The sequence below is a fragment of the Sinocyclocheilus grahami genome, unplaced genomic scaffold (assembly GCF_001515645.1).
Source record: "Sinocyclocheilus grahami isolate Dianchi unplaced genomic scaffold, SAMN03320097.WGS_v1.1 scaffold23.1, whole genome shotgun sequence".
In the NCBI taxonomy this organism is placed as follows: Eukaryota; Metazoa; Chordata; class Actinopteri; order Cypriniformes; family Cyprinidae; genus Sinocyclocheilus; species Sinocyclocheilus grahami.
This window is the reverse complement of record NW_015505202.1, coordinates 1,849,848-1,870,387: the sequence shown is the minus strand read 5'-3', so window position 1 is coordinate 1,870,387 and position 20,540 is coordinate 1,849,848. Positions and strand designations below refer to the sequence as shown.

Below are 20,540 nucleotides of genomic sequence, written 5' to 3'. Positions count from 1 at the left end.
ATGTCAAAAAGCTTTTCTTTTTTTTCTTCTTCTTTTGTCGTTTCGTCTGACCATAGAACCTGGTCCTATTTGAAGTTCCAGTCATGTCTGACAGCTGAATATGCTAGAATTTTATTTTATTTTTTTGATGAGAGCAGAGTTTTTTTTTTTCTTGAAATCCTACCAAACAACTTGTGGTGATGTTGGTGCTATTTAATATTTTGAGGTTTTCTGACCCAAAGACTCCACCATTTTCTGCAATTCTCCAGCTGTGATCCCTGGAGAGTCTTTTGGCCACTCAAACTCTCCTCCTCAGCATGCATTAGGATGATATAGACACACGTCCTCTTCCAGGCGGATATGTAACACTTCCTGTTGATTGAAACTTCTTAACTATTGCCATAATGGTGGTAATGGGATTTTTAAATGCTTTAGCTATTTTCCCACAGCCACTTTCTATTTTGTGAAGCTCAAAAATCTTTTGCTGCACATCAGAAAAATTTTCTTTGGTTTTACTCATTTGTGGTGGATGATTAAGGGAATTTGGCCTTTTGTTCCTTATTTATATATATATATATCATTATTATTATTTTTTTAATAAGTCATGGCTGGACAATTTCTTGTTTGTAGTCACCCTGGTGTGCCAAAATAAATATGAATGGGAATATGAAGGGGTGCTAATAATTGTGGCCAACGTTTATTGGAGAAAAACGGTCCACATTGACCACAACTGTATATTTCTATTCTATATAGTTTCCACAAAAATATTAAATAGTAACTGTTTTAAACATTGATAAATGTTTCTTGAGCAGCAAATCAGCATCTTAGAATGATTTCTGAGGGATCATGTGACTGATGCAATGTCTGCTGAAAATTCAGGAATAAGTCACATTTTAAAATATATGCAAATAGAAAACGGCTATATAAAGTGTAACGATATTTCATTTTCTCTTAGGAATGTAATGTGTGTGTGTGTATACATATTTTTAGAAATGTAATGTGACTAGGATTATTTCACAGTATTTAAAGTTTAATTACACAGATTTCCTCAGCTAGTTTGTGACAGCTAGTGCTGATCTCTTGTATACTCATCAACTCCTATTCTATCAAAATAAAATAAACCGTCCAAACTGAATCTTGTTGACCATAGTTTCAACGCAAAGTGAATATATATATATATGTATGCTGTGCTTCTCTGGCAAATATTTGGGTCTGCTTCTCCATTTTTCTAAAAGCGGCGTCAGACACATGCAGCGTTGCATGAGGAAGAGCGATATCAGAAAGAGAAATTGAGGTGAGGCGTCCTTATCTGCCTCTGATAATTAAACACAGAATGCTCAGTCTAGATGAAGGCATAAAAAGGAGGCTGTACGGCTGTCTTCCACTGTGTAATTCTGTCTGAAGAATGATATGCAACATGATAAGAGCAAGGTCAGCAGGAAAGAGGATATCTGTGATTCACTAACCGAGGGATGATGGGGGAGCAGTCCGACCTCATGATTTACATGAGTGAACTCAATCCCAAAACCCAATAATAATGTGCTGTACTGTAGAGACATCAACAGTCGGTTCCTGAAGTAAAAATCTCAATCCAGATCTGATATTAAACAATGCATAAACCTTTTAAGAAAGACCACATATGAGCTCTAAGGTTATTAAGAGGTTGACGTATGGTTCTGTAGATTGCATAAGCCAGTGATTTAAACTTCACTGAAAACAATTGCTTAGCTGCCAAATTAATTACAGATGAGGTATGGCACTACCCACAATTCTGTAGTGAGATTCACCAATCTGAAGGTTGTTTCCATGGCAATGAGAACTGCAAACTCCACAACATCATTTTTTTTGTATCTATATTATTGTTACGTAGCCTACCTAGCCTTACCTTGTTAGTTATTAATAGATGTTGTAGTGTAAGAGCGGAAAACATGTTTTCTAGTTAGAAAATGCATAAAAAAGTTCATCAATCACTCACCCTCATGTCATTCCAAACCTAAATGGCTTTCTTTCTTCTGTGGAGCATTTCTTGAGAAATGTCCCAAGTGTTTTTTGTCCATGCAATGAAAGTCAATGGTCACCAACATTCTGTTCCACAGAAGAAATAAAGGTTTGGAATGACATGAGGCTGAGTAAATGATGACAGATTTTTCATTTTCAAAGAAAACATCCTTTCCCAGTAAATAATGGGATGAGTATTAATTAATCCCTCATTAAAAACAAGACTGGATATGACATTTCTGGCCAATACTTATGAGCTGAAAACTATTTTCATGTAATGGCATATTTAACCTCTAAAACGCTGATATAATTTTTTTTCTAAATAAATAAAAAAAGAAATATTAATAACTAAAATCAATCATTTGAAATGCTACAATTTGAATTTGCATCACATTATAAACTACAGTATTAAAATTAGTATTTATTTTGAAATTTGCTAAAGATTACATTTAACAGTGTTAATTTTAAGTGTTAGATGAAGGCAAAGGTCATCTAAATGTAAAAATAGAAGAAATGAGCATGAACAATTAAATATCCAATATTAACTAATACATAAAGAACTATTATTGGATGATAGCCAATATGGTACTCATATAAATGTATTTTGCATCCTTATTAAAGATTTTAAATTCATTCTTGCGTCTGTCTTTTTTCCGATTTTCAAAATGTAATCAAATGATAGCGATTCCTCTCTGAGCTAGTTGGTTTGGTTCAAAGTTTCTTAAGTTCCTGTGGAGAAAATACTTCTAGAACCCAGACTACAAATTTATTCAAGTGTCATTTCACTTCTAAGACGGTGATTAGTTTACACAGAAATTGTGGCTGGTTTCTTGCAGCACTAACACTTTCACCCAAAACATAAACTATATGCAAATGAGCTATTAGAAATGAACAAATCAGCAAACAATATTAAAAAAGACACAGAAATGGGTGTAAGATGAATGTACCAGATTGAAAGTTGGTTGCAGGCTGCGCTTCAGAGGACGCACTGAGGGCTGGGTAAGCGAGCAGTGACCACATGACGATGGCAAACCAATCAACGACAGTAGACATAAACACGAGACAAGAGAATGAGCCGTGAAGGAACAGATGCAGCTGAGGTTAGAGAGAAAGCTGGGTAATAAGCTTGTAGGACAACAAAGAGAGCTGTGAGGATGTAAAGACAATCAAGCAGTGTTCAAAAAGAATAACAGCATGAACCGAGAGGGAGTCAAATAAAGCCAACATATGATAAAGCCTCAGGCAGACCAGGTGACTGCAGGAAGCAGAGGAGGATTTTTGGATAACGTCCCCACATCTGTGCACTGTAAATAAACCTTTGTAGAAATGTTACATGATAAGACTTGGGAGACTAGGATAAAAATGACACATTATTAAAGAGAAATTGTCTGCAGTAGACTCTCGGGTGAGAGGCTGCTAACTAGTGGAGGTTTCTGTTGGAATGAATTGCTTGTGTTTTCCTTTCTTATCGTTTATCTCTCCTGCACCTGCACTGCAGACACCCTTTGCAACCGATCACTGAGCCCAGGTCTTCATGCATCACACAGGAGACAAAGAGCTCGCCTGCAGACACACACACACACACACACACCCTCCTGCGGGGGATCTGAATTATTTAATAAACTCCTGAACCTCACATTGAAGGTGTGTGGAAAGTGAGTTATAAATACACACACCTTCATCTGACACTAGTAAAGCTTATTGAAAATGGCATCCTGGCAAAAACTAAGGCTGCTGGTCACTTAACTCTAGATTACTCCAGTGGCACTGTTCCTGTAATATGTGTAGTGAAAGCTGCCTTGGATAAAACCAGATGCTAAAATGGCCCAGTGTGACATGAGATGTGATAAATTACATATTACAAAAAAATTTAACTATACTTCATTTTCCACCAAAATGGTGCAATGACGTAACTTACTACATAACACATAGTGCATTGTGGTCTTTGTTTGTGAGACGTATGAGTTTGAAAACAAATTTTATCATCACAAGTAATTGAATTCAGTGTTTATGATTATAAGCTGCATAAGCTGATGCAACAGTGAGAAGTTAAAATGAAATAAATTAAAATCAAACTAATACAATCCAAAGCTATCTAATGATGCATACACTACAGTTCAAAATTTGGGGGTCAGTACGTTCTTTTTTTCATACTTTTATTAAGCATTCATGCCTTAAATTGATCATAAATGAGAGTAAAGACATTTATAATGTTAACAAAGATTTCTATTTCAAATAGATGCTTTTGAACTCTAGCTATTTATCAAAGAATTCAGAAAAAATGTGTCATGGTTTTCACTAAAATATCAAGCAGCACAACAATGTTTTCAGCAATGTTGATAAAAAATGTTTCTTGAGTGAATCAGAATATTAGACTGGGATCATGTGACACTGAAGACTGGAGTAATGATGCTGAAAATGCATTACCATCACTACATTTCAAAATATATTCACATTATTGTCAATTGTAATAACATTTCCATAATATTACTGTTTTTCTATAAACGCAGTCTAGGTGAGCGGCAGAGACTCTCAAAAACACAAAAAAACCCTTACCGACCCCAAACCTTTGAATGGTGTGATGAAATATCATTGAATAACGAATGGTTATCATGAATGTTATTAATAATGAATGTTATTAATAATGAATAAATTATTGACTCACTCGTTATTCATTTTAACATTCATTCCTTATATTAAAACAAAGTGGTTTGAGTTTACGAGTTTTACATGTTTTGATTCAGTTTGATTTATGCCACAAAAAGCTGCTTTTAATAAATGGTCAGAAGTTATTTAAATGTGTAACAAATTCAGTTATTAGCAATGACTTTTATATATGATATTTGTAAATAACAGAATTTTATTTTATATGGATGAATACATTTTTTTTTTCCCACAAATTATGTAGCTTAATTTTTCATATGACAACTAGTCCATGGTGTTGCCATATAGTCTTTACAGAAGGCATTTTTCCACAGAGCATTATCTTTTGTACTGTGATGTGTGATTGTCATAATTATGGGAATTAGTGCTTGTGATGTCATTGTAATGGGATCGTCTCAGTAACTCACCATGGCAGCAGCATTCTGGCTGGCTTGGTGCTGCGCCGCCTTTATTCGGGCCTGTAAGTGAGCCGGAGGGTGAAAGTACTTGCATTTGTCACGGGTGCATCGGCCCTTAATGTAATCCATGCAAACAATGACGGAGTTCTCGCTGCCGTCCACCATGGCGGCTTCCATTGGGTGGGCATAGCGGCAGTCGTTCTCCCCACGTGTGCAGTTTCCCCGCTGGAATTCTCGACACACCTGGGAGCAGGACAACAGAGATTTACTATCATCCATTAGTCACATTAAAAAGCACGCTTTGTGACAGACATTTCAATTCTTATCATGACACAATAGCGTTATAAACTAGATTTTTACATTTGATAAAAGATGTATGGCCTTTGCCCAATTCTATGTTGTCACTGGTTGCCAGGATGCTTCTATTAGGGTTAAAGATTCTTTTAGCATGTTACTTTGTAGTTGCTATGGTGTTTTGGCTGGTTGTTAGGTGTTTACTCAGTAGCCCAGGTCAAAATACGCCCAGCCCCAAGTCTGTATCACATTCTAGCCTGTATTTTTGACTCACTTAATGCGAGTCTATAGGATTTTTGGTAACACTTTACAATAACAGTACATAAATAATCATGTACTAATACCTAAATTAAATATCAAGAATTAATTGTAACTACGACATGAGTCATTGGAATTCATGTGTGAACAATGACCGCATATTTGTTAATATATTAACTTAACACTTTGGGCACATGAATTCATATGACTCATAGTTAAGAATAGTTCTTGATTAGTAGTACATGCCTTAACTCATCAATAGTTTATATTAAAGTAATATTTAATAGAGGTATATATTTAGGTATACTTTAGTACATGATTACTCATGTACGGCTATTGTGTTACAGGATTGGTTCACCATTTACGTTTGTTTTATCGCCAAACATGGGCTAAATATGGTCTGAAGTCTAATGACTAAAAGCTGGAATACACTTCAAAACTTTCACACAGATTTTTGCCCTGATTGGCAGTCTGGAAGAGTCAGCGATAGATGCCAAAAGTCAGAGCCACACTGCAGATTTCGGGCAGTCGAACGACAGATTTAAATTCCATTTAAGATCCATTTACATTCTTCAGCATCTCTTATATCGCATCGCTGCTCACAAATCAAACTCCCTCCTCCAACCCAACTCCACCTAACTGAACCTGTAATCTAATCTGAATTTTTTTTTTCGTACAACAGTTCACTATATTGCAAGCATTCTGTATCATGTATTTTCTACAACTCATGTAAATTGTGATTTGTAATTATGATCTGTTCTGTACCCCAGGGGGGTTTGACTTGCTGCTCTCCCCGCTCTGTCCAAGCATGGCTGCATGGACAGGCATGGTGAGTTTTGCCCAGAACAGAACCATATATAATTGTAATAAATTTACTTTGACGAAGTAGTCCTGACTGAAACACTAACAAAGTCAGCAAGTATGTGATGCCTAGTGTTTTAAAAAATCTGTTCTGATTCTAAAAGTCACGTAGTGTATTCCAACCTTTAGAAAAGTGACAGCACACATTTTGACATGTTTTTAAAGTTTGTAACACAAATGGTTTAGAACGAGTTGCATGCCGAATACATATTTAGCAACCGAAATATAGTGATATTACAAGAGACAAAGCAAGTTGTTTTGACACCTCAAGCTTGTCTGTGCGAACATGTTTCTGCGTTGAATTTCCGTTGCCCATGGCGATGCCGGTGGGGCTCCCCGGGACCAGCACGGGGGCACTGGGCAGAAGTTCGGGCATGAGACTGATGCCCGGGCTCATGTGGCTCAGGTATGGGCTGAAAGCCATGCTCGGACTGTTGGCCAAGGAAGGCGTTACTGGGAACGATGTCTGGATGAGAGACACAAAGACAACAAGGGATAATAAAGCAATGCTTTCAAGCCAAGAGAAACGGTCGTGACGTTATTGGTTATTAAATTTGGATCTCACTATGGGCTGCAGCTGAGCTCCAGGCAGCATGAACTGCATCTGCTGGGCCAGCATGGCGGCTGCGGTCTTCTGCTGGATCAGGTTGTTCCTGCCGTTTATCTCCAGCTGGGTCTTGAGATGAGGCGGAGGATGCAGGTACTTACAGTTATCACGTGTACAGCGTCCCTTAGAGGGGTTGTAGAGGGAGACACAGAGAGAGAGAGAGAGAGAGAGAGAGAGAGAGAGAGAGAGAGAGAGACAGAGAGATGAATTGCACTGAATCTCAGCTAATAAAAGATCCAAGACTGCGTGGCAGGAAGATAAGGGCTCTGTGATTGAGAGGATAAATGAAACAAGAATCCCTAGACATTCAAGCGTAATGATTCCAACTTTCAAAACCCCATCAAATGAAAAGAAAACAGCATAATCTCAGGAGTGCTGGAAGGTCTGAACTTCAAACGATCGGAGGAAATGGTAAAACGACAGCACTAGGACACGGGAGGAAAAGTTTTCACTACTTCTAACTGAATTGACAGTGACAGCCTTCTCTTTCTGTCTGTCTGTTCGCATCAACAATCTGCCCGTCTGTGCGGCTGACAGATTATAGAGCCCTTGTGGCTATTGTACATGCTCATACTACATATGGGTCGGACATATAGCATTGTTTATCACACAGCTGTCCGAGCAACATGTTGAACGGTGAGCAGCAGACACGGTTATATACACACACCAAACGTTCATGAGCAGGGTCGATTAGCTGCGAGACAAACTCAGTGAACCCATGGAGCAACGCCATTTGTTCTGCAATGCGTAAGGTACTGTAATAACCCAGAAGGGAAAGATGTCATTCCATCAGTTCAAAAGTCTGTTGATAAACTGTCACTATTTCCATTAATACACATTTATTTTGTTCCTTTAGACAATTGTATACCTTTTTCAGGTCAAGGAGCTCTTGGGGGATAGAGGGATGGAGCAGGAACCCCTGTTATGTACGGTACAAAATTGAGAATTGCATGTTAAACCTAGCCTGTAATATGTAGGCATTGGTCACAATGGTTGACTAATCGACTAGCTGTTAAACTTAAAACTTAAATCATCTAGATTGTTTTTAAATAAATAGTTTAAGGAGAGGGGTTAAGAAAAGTAAAAGTCACTGTTGACATCAGCTGAAAAAAATGGTGTTTGAGAGTTGGAGCGAGATCCATTTTGATGGAAAATAAACACAAATGTTTTTGACAGATTAATCAAGCACATTCTTTCTTAAAAGGACAGTTCGTGCAAAAATACAATTTCTGTCATTTATTCACTATTGTTTTTCTTTATGATTTTCTTTCTTCTGTAAAACACAAAAGACATGATAAAGCAGAATGTCTGCCTCTCTTACACACAATGAAAATGAATGGTGACCAAGGTAATGAAGCAAGATTTAGATTCAGGTCCAACTTCTAACAGTTTATTCTAAAATACTCTTTTTTTTCTCATGTCATCACAGCTTTAATGGGTTGTTGGGCTCACAAACCGAACTGAGCTGCTTATCGAGGAATGCATGGTTCCAACAGGATGGAATCTGAATGGAATCCCAACGCATTCCAAACGGAATTTGCAGAAACAGTAAATCCCAATGGTATCTGTGCTATGCTAACAGTTCAGATGGAATGTCAAAGTGTCACTCCATATGAATGAGATGTGTAACTGTCCACCAGCTACAGCAATTTAAACACTTGCCTGTGTCTTCAGCAGCCTCGGGGCAGCTTTTAACAGTGATGAAGCCTAAACAAAATTTTAAGTGCGTGAGTGTGGGGGTGTCTCTTTGCTGGCCAGTGTGATGTGGTGCACTTAATGGAGATGAAAGTGGGTGTCTGTAGTGTCAGCGTGCAGGGACAGCGTGATCAGTGTGCTGTCGAGGACTTGGGAGATGGTTCACCATGCTGCATCATTCAATGCAACTCCCACACATGCAGCTCCATATGACACCTAGTCACACGTAGCCAGACCTTTGACTAAACGGCATAAATTGTGGTCCACACTGCAGCCCGTTCTGGCCAAGAACTGCCAAATAAACCGGGCTCAACAGAGTTGGAGTGTTTCTCTATAATAAAGATTACATTCACTACAAAAACTGTGATAATGTGTTAAAGTACAACATGACAGCAAGCAATGTTCATCTGTTGGTCTCCCAGCATCATCCCATCTGAGAATCATGCTAGTGCTCACTGGAAGAGTATGCAGCTGAAAATCTCACCTGAAATCTCACTGTGAACAAGTTTTTGCACTGGATTCACACTGTTTGGTATCATTTAACTTCAATTCAAAGTCTAATGTAATGTCTAAATATTTCAATATTGTATATACACAAACATTGTTATTAAATGTATTAAATAATTATTTAATCAAACTAAATTCATACTAAACTCAGTTTAAATGTATTAAAATATTGTGGATTGAAATAAATTTGTAATTATACACCACCGCTCAAACGTTTAGGGTCAATAATTTTTTGTTATGTTTTTGAATATCTCTTATGCTCACCAAGACAGTGTTTACTTAAAATACAGTAAACTCAGTAATATTGTGAAATATTATCAACATTTATAGAACAGTTTTCTACTAATATATTTTTAAATGTTTATTCCTATGATTCCTATGATTACTCCAGTCTTCAGTGTCACATGATCCTTCAGAAGTCATTCTAATATGCTGGTTTGATAATATTAAAAATGTTTCTTGAGCACCAATGTTGAAAACAGTTGTGATGCTTAATATTTTTATGGAAACAGAACAGTTTTTATTTGAAATAGAAATCTTTTGTAACAAAAAATGTCTTCACTCTAACTTTTGAAATCTTTGCTCTCACTTTTGATCAATATAATGAATCCTTGCTGAATAAAAGTATACTTTTATTCTTAAATCTTACTGACCCTTAATTTTTTAATATTTTTTGGTAGTGTAATTACAATAATGATGTAACTTTACTAAACTATCAATAGAAACATGTAAATGTCTTTAAATTACATAATGTATTAAAATAATATATTTAAAAAATATTGCAATTATCAATTTTTTACTACATGCATTTGGCTGTATTAATGTTAGTGATTAATTATTTACTTGATTGCAGATTTGAAATGACATGAAAATTTACATTCCTACGACAAACTTACTGCTCAATGAACATTTAAACAGAAAACACACACACACACAAGAAAAAGAGGAAAATGTGTATAAATGCTGTGATCATTATTTGTGATGCAAACATAACTCAGAAACGTTTCTTTTAATCAGACTGGAGCTTGTCAGATCAAGAAAGTACTTCTGTGGGCAATATGCATCAGTAGTGGTTAATGGGACGGTCGGTGGGTGTTCCGTCTGAGGCTGATGCGATACATAACAACACATCGCTCGCTACAACACAGGCAAGACACTCGCATACAGAGATGTCACAGATATGTGCAACATTTGTTAATTGTATGGCCTGATACTTGTACGACGCTTTCACACACTGACATTGAGAGCTATTTCATCAGCGGCATGTGTTGTGGGAGTGTGTGGGTAATGAGCAAACCGTCTCAAAGGAGCAGACAGGTGATCCTGCCAAAGCACACAAGAGAAACAGCCTCACAGCCAAGCTTTAACATTCTGGAAGACAGTGAGAACACACCGCTCATTTCAATAGTACACAATGATACAGAAAACATGGGTCGCCACCACAGAGAGATGCGGAAATTATGCTGAGGGCTCTGACAGAGTCCCCACGAGCTGAGAAACGTGAAAGATGAAAAGCTGTAAGTCATGTCATGTAGGATGGACTAGGTCAGGGATCTGCTTTGCGTAGTCATGGTAACACACCCGGCAACCGAGAGTAAGTTTTGCCTCATACTGTCTCCTCACTACTGATTGGCCAGAGAGGAAAAAAGGGAGAGGGAGGAAGAAAACGAGAGAATGCACAAATGAAGAAAGCAGACTGCATATCTGGTTAAACCAAAATATTCTTCAATTAAAATCTAAGCGCTGAACCTTTTTATGGTGAATTTTCCTGTACAAAAAGCAAATTCCTAAACAGACTGTATTCCCCAGAATTCTATTTGTGCTCCTCGAAGTCAACTAACAATCTTAGCCAATATTTCTAGTGCCCAAAATTTTGTTTTTCATTAATTTTTTTTAAAGTTGTTTAAAGGAGCACTCAGAGTCAGTACTATTTTGTTTACGTTGTGATGGACACTATGGTGGTTGTCTAGGGCACTGTTTCCCAACCGGGGTCACCGCTCAGGTTTCACTTTCACGTGGTGTGACGCTATCCCGCTCTATGCGTGTGCGCTCCACTCAGTCGCTCCACTCGTATACCGCTCATGCGAATCGGATCAGCAAAGTCCACTAAAAAATCAAGCCGACAGGAAACATCGATGTAGTACAGTATTGTTTCTGTCTGCAATAGCCCTACTGTGTTGTAACATGGTGTGGTATATGGGTAACTCTGGTAATGCTGCCCTCTCATTCATTGAAAGCCTACATTAAAATCTGTCATATAAATTGGTCTCTTCATTAGAAATTAGCCTACTGATTGCCACCATTGATGGACACATTTTTTTAAATAATATTAAAAATATCTGTATGACATATTCTGCAGTTCTTCTCAGTTGTACCGAATATCTATACTTTTCAAATGATCTCATCGAAGTTAGAAATTCAAATATTGTGACAAAATTAATTTTGTAGGGTGCCACAAGTTTGTTAAAATTTCCAAAGGGTGTCGCGACTAAAAAAAGGTTGGGAAACACTGGTCTGGGGATAATAATAGCTTTCTAGGACTAAACATTATTTGAATAATTGGTAAAAAAAGAAAGAAAAGTTAAATATCTTAACCCTACTGTTAGACTTACCTGAAAAACTAAAAAGCTATTTATTTAATTCGAAGGCCTAAATAAAAATCGTTATTTTTTATTTGTGCTATCATTAATTTATTTATTTGTTCTTATTTTATTACTGACTGCTTACTTGTCATTTTTTATTCAATTCAAAGTTTGAAATCAAGCTATCTCGTGCTACTGCACCAAAATTACCCAACTGTAAAGATTTGTGAGTTAGCTAGTTATAATGGTAATTAAATCCTTTTTATATATGTATAAAAGCCTACATTAAAATCTGTCATATAAATTGGTCTCTTCATTAGAAATTAGCCTACTGAATCGTTATTTTTTATTTGTGCTATCATTAATTTATTTATTTGTTCTTATTTTATTACTGACTGCTTACTTGTCATTTTTTATTCAATTCAAAGTTTGAAATTAAGCTATCTCGTGCTACTGCACCAAAATTACCCAACTGTAAAGATTTGTGAGATAGCTAGTTATAATGGTAATTAAATCATGGCGACCCACTCCATGTATAATAATACTTGTTTTTATTAGACTATCAACGCAAGTGGAGCTTGTCTCATGTAAATGTACATCATTTAAACATTTTTCAAAACTACTATTAATTTATAAAATAATGTATCACAGGGATGCTGGCGCCTATCCGACCATTTAAAATTTTGATGTTAATGTATTTGTGATGTTAATGCGAGTGGACATACTCTACTGTTCAAAAGTTTGGGGTCAGTAAGATTAAAAAAAAAAAATTGGTCAAGTGATTACAACATGGCGGCCCCCATATGGCGACCCACTCCATGTATAATAATACTTGTTTTTATTAGACTATGAACGCAAGTGGAGCTTGTCTCATGTAAATGTACATCATTTAAACATTTTTCAAAACTACTATTAATTTATAAAATAATGTATCACAGGGATGCTGGCGCCTATCCGACCATTTAAAATTTTTGATGTTAATGTATTTGTGATGTTAATGCGAGTGGACATACTCAACTGTTCAAAAGTTTGGGGTCAGTAAGATTAAAAAAAAAAAATAATAATAATAACAATACCTTTATTCAGCAAGGGTGCATTAAATTGATCAAAAGTGACAGTACAGACATTTATAATGTTACAAACGATTTCCATTTTCAAATAAATGTAACTTTCTATTAGGGGTGTGCGATATTTATCATCTACATTAATATTGTAATTGTTGTTTTATTATTGTAATTGTTGATAAACTCTATTAGAAAGCTGTTTGAATGCCCCAATAATTTAAGATATGAAAGCAAAAATATCCCTGTATGGGTTTTTGTTTATATTTAAAAGAAAAGATATAGCTTTGTAATATCACACAAGCAAGAGTGCTGTTTTCCTGAATAGCAGCGTGTGATCACGATTGCGAATGTGATATTGATTTTATACAACAATTCAACAAGCAAGAAGCGAATATTGAGCGAGTTACATTTTAGACACAATATTGTCTGTTTGTTTCTGTTTCGACAACAAAAATAGCTCCAAATTTGGAGCAGAACATTTCTTTGTCTCAGAGCAATGCTGCCTGTTTTGTTCCTAAATTAATGTTTTTGAACAAATCATCTGAGTCAATGATTCAATCAGAAAATCACCTGCTTCATTTCTAAATGAATCAGCCATTTTGAGCAAATCATTTGAATGAATGATTCAATCAATCACTCATGAAGACAGAAATTGCCGCCCCCTACTGGCGGTTTTACTGACGTATTTATTTATTCATGACAGGCCTAAATCAGCCAAGGTACCAGCACAAAAACACACTCAGCAAATATTGTTGAATTATAATTAATGATAAAAATTAAGATTTTTTTGGCAATATCGCACAACCCTACTGTCTATTCATCAAAGAATCCAGAAAAACTGTATCACTGTTTCCACAAAAATATTAAGCATCACACATGTTAGCATCATTAATAAAAAAAATTATAAATGTTTCCTGAGCAGCAAATCAGCAAATTAGAATGATTTTTGAAGGATCATGATGCTGAAAATTCAGCTTTGCTATCACACAAATAAATTACATTTTAAATTATATTACAATAAAAAACAGTTATTCTAAATGGCAATACTAGTTCACAATATTACTGTTTTTACTGTATTTCTGATCAAATGAATACATAAATTCTGCAAAGAGTATTCTGTTTTCCATGATCTGTCCCCATTAAATGTACTTCCTGGAACAGTGTCTCTCAGTGTCCATTTAGTTGTCCTATTTCCTAAAAATAGCTTGTCAACTCATGCTCATGTGAATTAGACGCAGCCAATGACAGTACCTGCTGATTTAGTTTTTCAGACAGAAGCCTGTGCCAGCACCAGTGCTACATCAATATCTGAATCACATTTACATAGACTAGCTGACTGCCTAATTTATGCATCTCTGATACGTTTTCAAGCAAACTGAACCAGATTAATGGTCAATGAACAGCAAAAAAGCAAAAGCAGGGACTGGTTGAAGGAAGGACACAGTAGTAGCCATTAGGGGATGTCGATAAATTAGCAGAGCTATGGAGCTGTGGAGGGACACAGAGGATAGAGAGGCCTGGGGGGATGGGATTGGGATTGAATATACATGTTGAAGATACTTTTTTAACATAAACAATCAGTGATCACGACTGAAGGAGGCTGTACTTAACACCTGAGATCTTATATGAGATATACATAAATGCTAACACATAAGCAAGTTTTTAGCACAAAGGATTCTCATGCAAATGTTTTTCTTGTGTGAAAAAAGTCTTAAGGATTTTTTTCTGCATATGCCACTTAAAGGATTAGTTCACTTCCAGAATAAAAATGTCCTGATAATTTACTCACCCCCATGTTATCCAAGATGTCCAGGTCTTTCTGTCTTCAGTTGCAAAAAAATGAAGGTTTTTGAAGAAAACATTCAAGGATTTTTCTCCATATAATGGACTTCAATGGTGGCCAATGTGTTGAAGGTCCAAATTGCATTTTCATTGCATTTTCAAACCTTCAAAGGGCTCTACACAATTCCAGCCGAGGAATAAGTGTCTTATCTAGCAAAATGATCTGTCATTTTCTAAAAAAAAATTAAAATATACTTTTTAGCTACAAATTCTCATCTTGCATTAGCTCCACGATGCGGATCCATAAATTCACGATTGACGTAATCGCACTGGAAAAATAATAATCGCAAGCTAAAATAATAGATTGCTTAAATGAACATTTTGTGGCCACTGGTACACTTCATCAGTCAAATAATTTGACCTGTGATAATTCCTCAACTGTTTACTCTAGTGTAAATCATTTTAAGGTAGACCAATTATTTGATTTTAACCCAGTAACAGTTTCAGAGGTTAATAAGGCACTTAAATCTTTAGACAGTAGGAAACAGGCTGGTCCAGATAAGTTGGATCCACATTTCTTAAAGCTGGCAGCTGATTTTATTGCGCCACCACTTTTTAATCTTTCTTTAGCTACAAATGAAATTTCTTCTATCTGGAAAACTGCTTATGTTCGGCCATTATTTAAAAATGGGTGATCCAACTGTATTGAATAATTATAGGCCAATTTCGAAATTGTCTATTTTATCAAAAGTTTTGGAATCGCTTGTGAATGATCAATTAAAAGAATTTCTATCTTCTAAAAATGCCTTATCAGAGTTCCAATCCGGTTTTAAGAAGAAACATAGTACATCCACAGCAATTATAAAAGTATTAAATGATTTAATGGTTTCATTGAATAATAAAAACCATAGTGATGCTCTTTTTATCGATTTATCCAAAGCTTTTGATTCTGTAGGTCATGAAATTTTGAAGCAGGCTACTTAGTGTAGTTTTATCAGTAAATACTGTCAGATGGTTTGTTAATTATTTATCGGATAGATCTCAATGTATAAATATAGAGGGACTCACTTCTGTACTCTGAATGTAAATATCGGCGCACCACAAGGATCGATCCTTGGGCCATTATTATTTATTTTATATATTAATAATATTGGGAATAATCTCGCACATTCAAGTTTTCATTTACACGCGGATGATATGGTGATTTGCTCCTCTGCATCAACATTGGATCAGGCTCTGAGTCATCTTCAATCTGATTTTGATGGAGTTCAGCATACACCGAGCGATTTAAAACTAGTTTTAAATGCGGAGAAATCTAAACTTATGATGTTTACAAAAAGAAAGTCTGCAATTTCAAACTCATGCTCAATTACTACTCTTCAAGGTTTGGAGATTGAAGTAGTATCTAAGTATAAATACTTGGGATTTTTAATTGATGATTCTCTTTTTTTTGGGCCTCATATTCCGTACCTTGGGCCTTTTTTTAGAGTCAAGTATTGTCTTTCTTTTGCAGCAAGGAAGAGATTGGTAGCAGCTAAATTTTTTGTCAGTGTTGGATTATTGTGATATCATATACATGCAGGCACATAAGCATTGTTTACAGGCGTTGGATTCAGTTTATCATGGAGCATTAAGGTTCATCACAAATTCAAAAGCCCTTACTCATCATTGTTTATTGTACTCTCGGGTTGGCTGGCCGGCTTTGTCATCCCGTAGACTTAAGCATTGGTACTTATATATAAAATAATTTTAGGTTTACTTCCTTCGTATTTACAGCATAATCAATTCTAAAAAGGTGTAAAGAATTATGGGCTTCGCTCACAAGACTATTATCTTTTAAGCATCCCTAAAGTTCGTACTAATATGGGTCAATGGGCATTTAGTTATGCTGCTCCATTTGATTGGAATCAACTAGAAGATAAGTTATGCTTAAAAGAGTTGGTATCACTAAATGATTTTAAATGTATTTTAAAGGATCTAATTGTAGAGTCACCTGATTGTAAATGTTTTGAGTGATTTGTGTATGTTTCTGTGTATGTAAACGAATGTAATTTGTTTTATGTGTAACTAAATGTGATTTTAAATCACAAGAGTTTTTAATTTCCTGGTTAAATAAAGGTAAAATAAAAATAAATAAATTGTAAAAGTCAAGTGCGGTTAGCTCCTCCTCTGTGCACTCTGGTTCAAAAAGGTAGAGTAGATGGAAAAACTCTAATTTTCTAATCTAATTTTCTCCTCCAACTTAAAAATCGTCCAACATCGTTGTTTTTACCTTTTTTTGTAAAGGGCATTTGACTTTCTTTGCATGCTTGCTTTGTAAACACTGGGTCGGTACTTCCGCCTACCTTTCCAACATGACTACGACCTTTCCAACATGACTACGTAATGCGTGAAGTCGAGCTAATGCATAAATGTAAGAAATCTTTAAGAAAATGACCGATCGTTTCTTTAGATAAGACCCTTATTCCTCGGCTGGGATCGTGTAGAGTCCTTTGAAATTGAAACTGCAATTTGGACATTCAGCCTGTTGGCCACCATTGAAGTCCATTATATGGAGAAAATTCCTAGAATGTTTTCCTCAAAAACCTTAATTTCCTTGCGACTGAAGAAAGAAAGACATGAACATCTTGGATGATATGGGGGATGAGTAAATAATCAGGAAAGTATTATTCTGGAAGTGAACTAATCCTTTAAAGTCACCATGAAATGAAAATGGACAATTCTTATGTTTTTAAGGAATATTGCAGTGTTTAATATACATTTTTTATCTGTGCACAAAATTTTGTTGCACTTTATTTTATAGTGTGTGTACTTACATTGTAATATAAGGTAACTAAATGGTTAAGGTCAGGTTTAGGTTCAGGCTTAGTACTTAGTTATTACCCAGTTATTGCAATTACTATAATAAGTACATAGTATGTACATGTGGAACAGGGACTACAAAAATAATGTGCTACGTATCATTTTTTATTCATGAAAGGAAAGTGACAACAATCCAATCAGTTTCTGACAGACAAAATCAAATCCCACCCTACATTTTTTCATGTTCAAGAATTATTTTTACTCAGATATGTCCTAACAGAAGAGAAAAGACGATCACAATTTCCATTTCATGCCGACTTTAAGCGCACCTCTCCTCAGCACTTCAGCAGGCACCATTAAAACTCCTCATAGACACACACACACACACACACACACACACACAAAAACATCACGAAGGATTTCTCTCATTTATTTTCTCTAGCTTTATTTTATCTCCCTCCCTCTCTCAGTCATAACAGCAATCTAACCCTGAGTTTTTAGATAGTGACGGCTGGCTGTGTTTACTGTTCTGATAAAAACAATCAAACAATTGGATGAGCAAGTAATCTACACAGGTCACTGGCGCCCAGTGCTTACAACTGTAACACGGTTCAGAGGGACTACTGTATCCAGTCAGTCGGCGCTGTTGCTAGGCCTCATGTAGCTTTCTCTCTCTCTCACTCCTCCTCCTGAGCTTCCCCACACATGCTGCACACAGCCAAAAAACGGCCAAATAATACATTCTAGCTCAATAAAGGAGGAGACAGCTGCTGCACTCAGACAGAGAGGGCCTTGTCTGGCTCTTTCGCTGCACATAAACACATACGCAGAGATATAAACACACAAACACATTTGTTGTGTTCATAGCTCAATGCTGAGCGCCACGGTTAATATGAGTCCTGATTGAGCCACAGTCCAGTGTGCTGCTGCTTCCTGAGATTAACATGGACAAATCAGAAAATAAAAGGTATAACAAGCGTGAGCTTATAAATTGATGAACCGACAAAAGATCTAATTTATGACAATTCATCCAAAAATGAAAATTCTGTAAATTTACTTGATGTTCAAAATATCATTTAGAATGACCATCTCATTTAAAACTGAGAATATTCACAAAAGAGATGTTATCTGATGTTCTGTTTGTTACTTTTCATTCAATTACAATGAATGCTGAGGACTAGAAGTCCCAAAAGTATTAAAAACACCATAGATGCATCATAAAAATAATTAATATGGCTTGTGTGCCTAAGTTGTCTAATAGCGTACAATGGCTTTATGGAAGAAACTAAATGAATTTTACGTTTTTACATATACCATTGACAGTGTTGCGTAGCCAGACCTTCAGACTGACGGCGAAGGACTGGGAACCTTGGCTGCTTTGACTGGCCAAGGACTAGGGGTGGGCGATATGACCAAAATATTATTTCACGATATGAGAAATTTTATTTCACGATAACGATATGTACCTCGCTATAGCTATTTTTATTTTATAATATTATATAATATATTTTATGTTATTAAACTTAAGAAAAAGAAGCGAATTACAAGCACAACAGAACAAATAAATATGAAATAAACTTTTATTCAGCTACAGTAGGCTAGGTTTATTTAACATGTATTAAGAAATTTGACAGAAATTGAATAAAGTGTATAAATAAAACACTGCATAGTCTTCACTGTATCAATCAAACATGATTAACATTAATAATGACAGACAGCAGCAGGTAAATAAGGTGTAAACTGTTTTACATTTATTTAGCATATAACCGACTGTGTTTACTTGAATACTCCACACGACGGGCATTATGACGTTACTGTGTGCGTATTTGACCATTCAAGCACAATAAAAGATGAAAGAGATTTGTGTTCGCGATCGCATGCTGTCGAGAGAGGGGCTTTCAGTGTGTCAGTCAGCGCGAGCACCGCACTGAGTTATTTTTCACTGCTTATTGCACTTAATAACTCTACCAAGTTACCCTCTCTTTATTTTCTCATTCATGCATGTTTCCTTATCACTCAAAAGGTGTATAACGTTTAAGCAGTACTGTGTTACGCACATATATTTGCATACCGCGGAATACACGATATAGCAAAATCTCTAACGACAGACACTTTATTTCATGGTAACGATATATACCGTCATACCGCACAGCCCTAACAAGGACCGCCCAAGAGGCCATTTTACAGACAGGTAAAGCAGCCAATCATGTTTTGTTTTTGTGCCGCGTCATATTTAGGGGCGTGGAAATGTAACCCCAATAACAGAGCGGTGTGTAAAACGCTTGGACGTATTTTAAAAAGTCTATGTCGCGAACTTTACATATTTCACATACTTTTGAAAATCCAGTGTTTAGTTGATCCTGATAAGCGCTTATTGTCACAGTTGTAAACACGATGGCTTTCTTCTTCGATGAGGGAGTTTGGCGTTACGGCATCTTTGTTTCCAGGCGGAATGTTAAAGAACGCGACACACGTCTTCTGGAAATCCGATGACTTCGAAACTCCTGAAGTGTTTCCAATTTTGTGTGCCATATGCATCAGGCATTCAGCCAACGATCTGTGGAAATGACATCTGAGACTGAGACTACCATTGACATTCAATTAATTAATTAATCATTCGAGTCAGCTCTTTTCAATAAATCAGTTAATCTGATTCACAAAGCCATTCATTCATGAATCAGACTGACATAGAATTCCTATTCACTGCTCACCAAGGCTGCACTTATCTGATCAAATATACAGTTAAAACAGTAATCTAGTGAAATATTATTACAATTTAAATTAACTGTTTTATATTTGGACATATTTTAAAATGTAATTTATTCCTGTCATGCGAAGCCGAATTTTCAGCATTCAGTGTCACATGATCCTTCAGAAATCATTATGATTTGCTGATTTGCTGCTCAAAAACATTTATTATTATGAATGTTGAAAACAAGTGTGCTACTTAATATTTTTGTGATATATATTTTTCATTTTCTAGTCATCATTCTTTGATGACTAGAAAGTTCAAGAGAACAGCATTCATTTGAAATAGAAATCTTTTGTA

At 36.0% G+C, this 20,540-nt stretch overlaps 1 protein-coding gene across 5 annotated transcripts in view; it reads right to left on the bottom strand.

Annotated features, from left to right (window-relative positions):
• Nucleotides 1-20,540, bottom strand: part of LOC107560839 (muscleblind-like protein 3) — a 49,256-nt gene that overhangs the window by 12,080 nt on the left and 16,636 nt on the right. For 3 of the 5 annotated variants that reach the window (XM_016245140.1, XM_016245132.1, XM_016245126.1), the window contains exons 3-5: nucleotides 7,018-7,182; nucleotides 6,718-6,918; nucleotides 5,049-5,282 (exon numbers count right to left, since the gene is read on the bottom strand). In XM_016245140.1, the coding sequence (XP_016100626.1) occupies nucleotides 5,049-5,282; nucleotides 6,718-6,918; nucleotides 7,018-7,182 (600 nt within the window). Of the gene's footprint in view, nucleotides 1-2,924; nucleotides 2,973-5,048; nucleotides 5,283-6,717; nucleotides 6,919-7,017; nucleotides 7,183-7,927; nucleotides 7,979-20,540 lie in introns of all 5 variants that reach the window. The other 2 variants (XM_016245110.1, XM_016245119.1) reach the window with 2 other exon arrangements.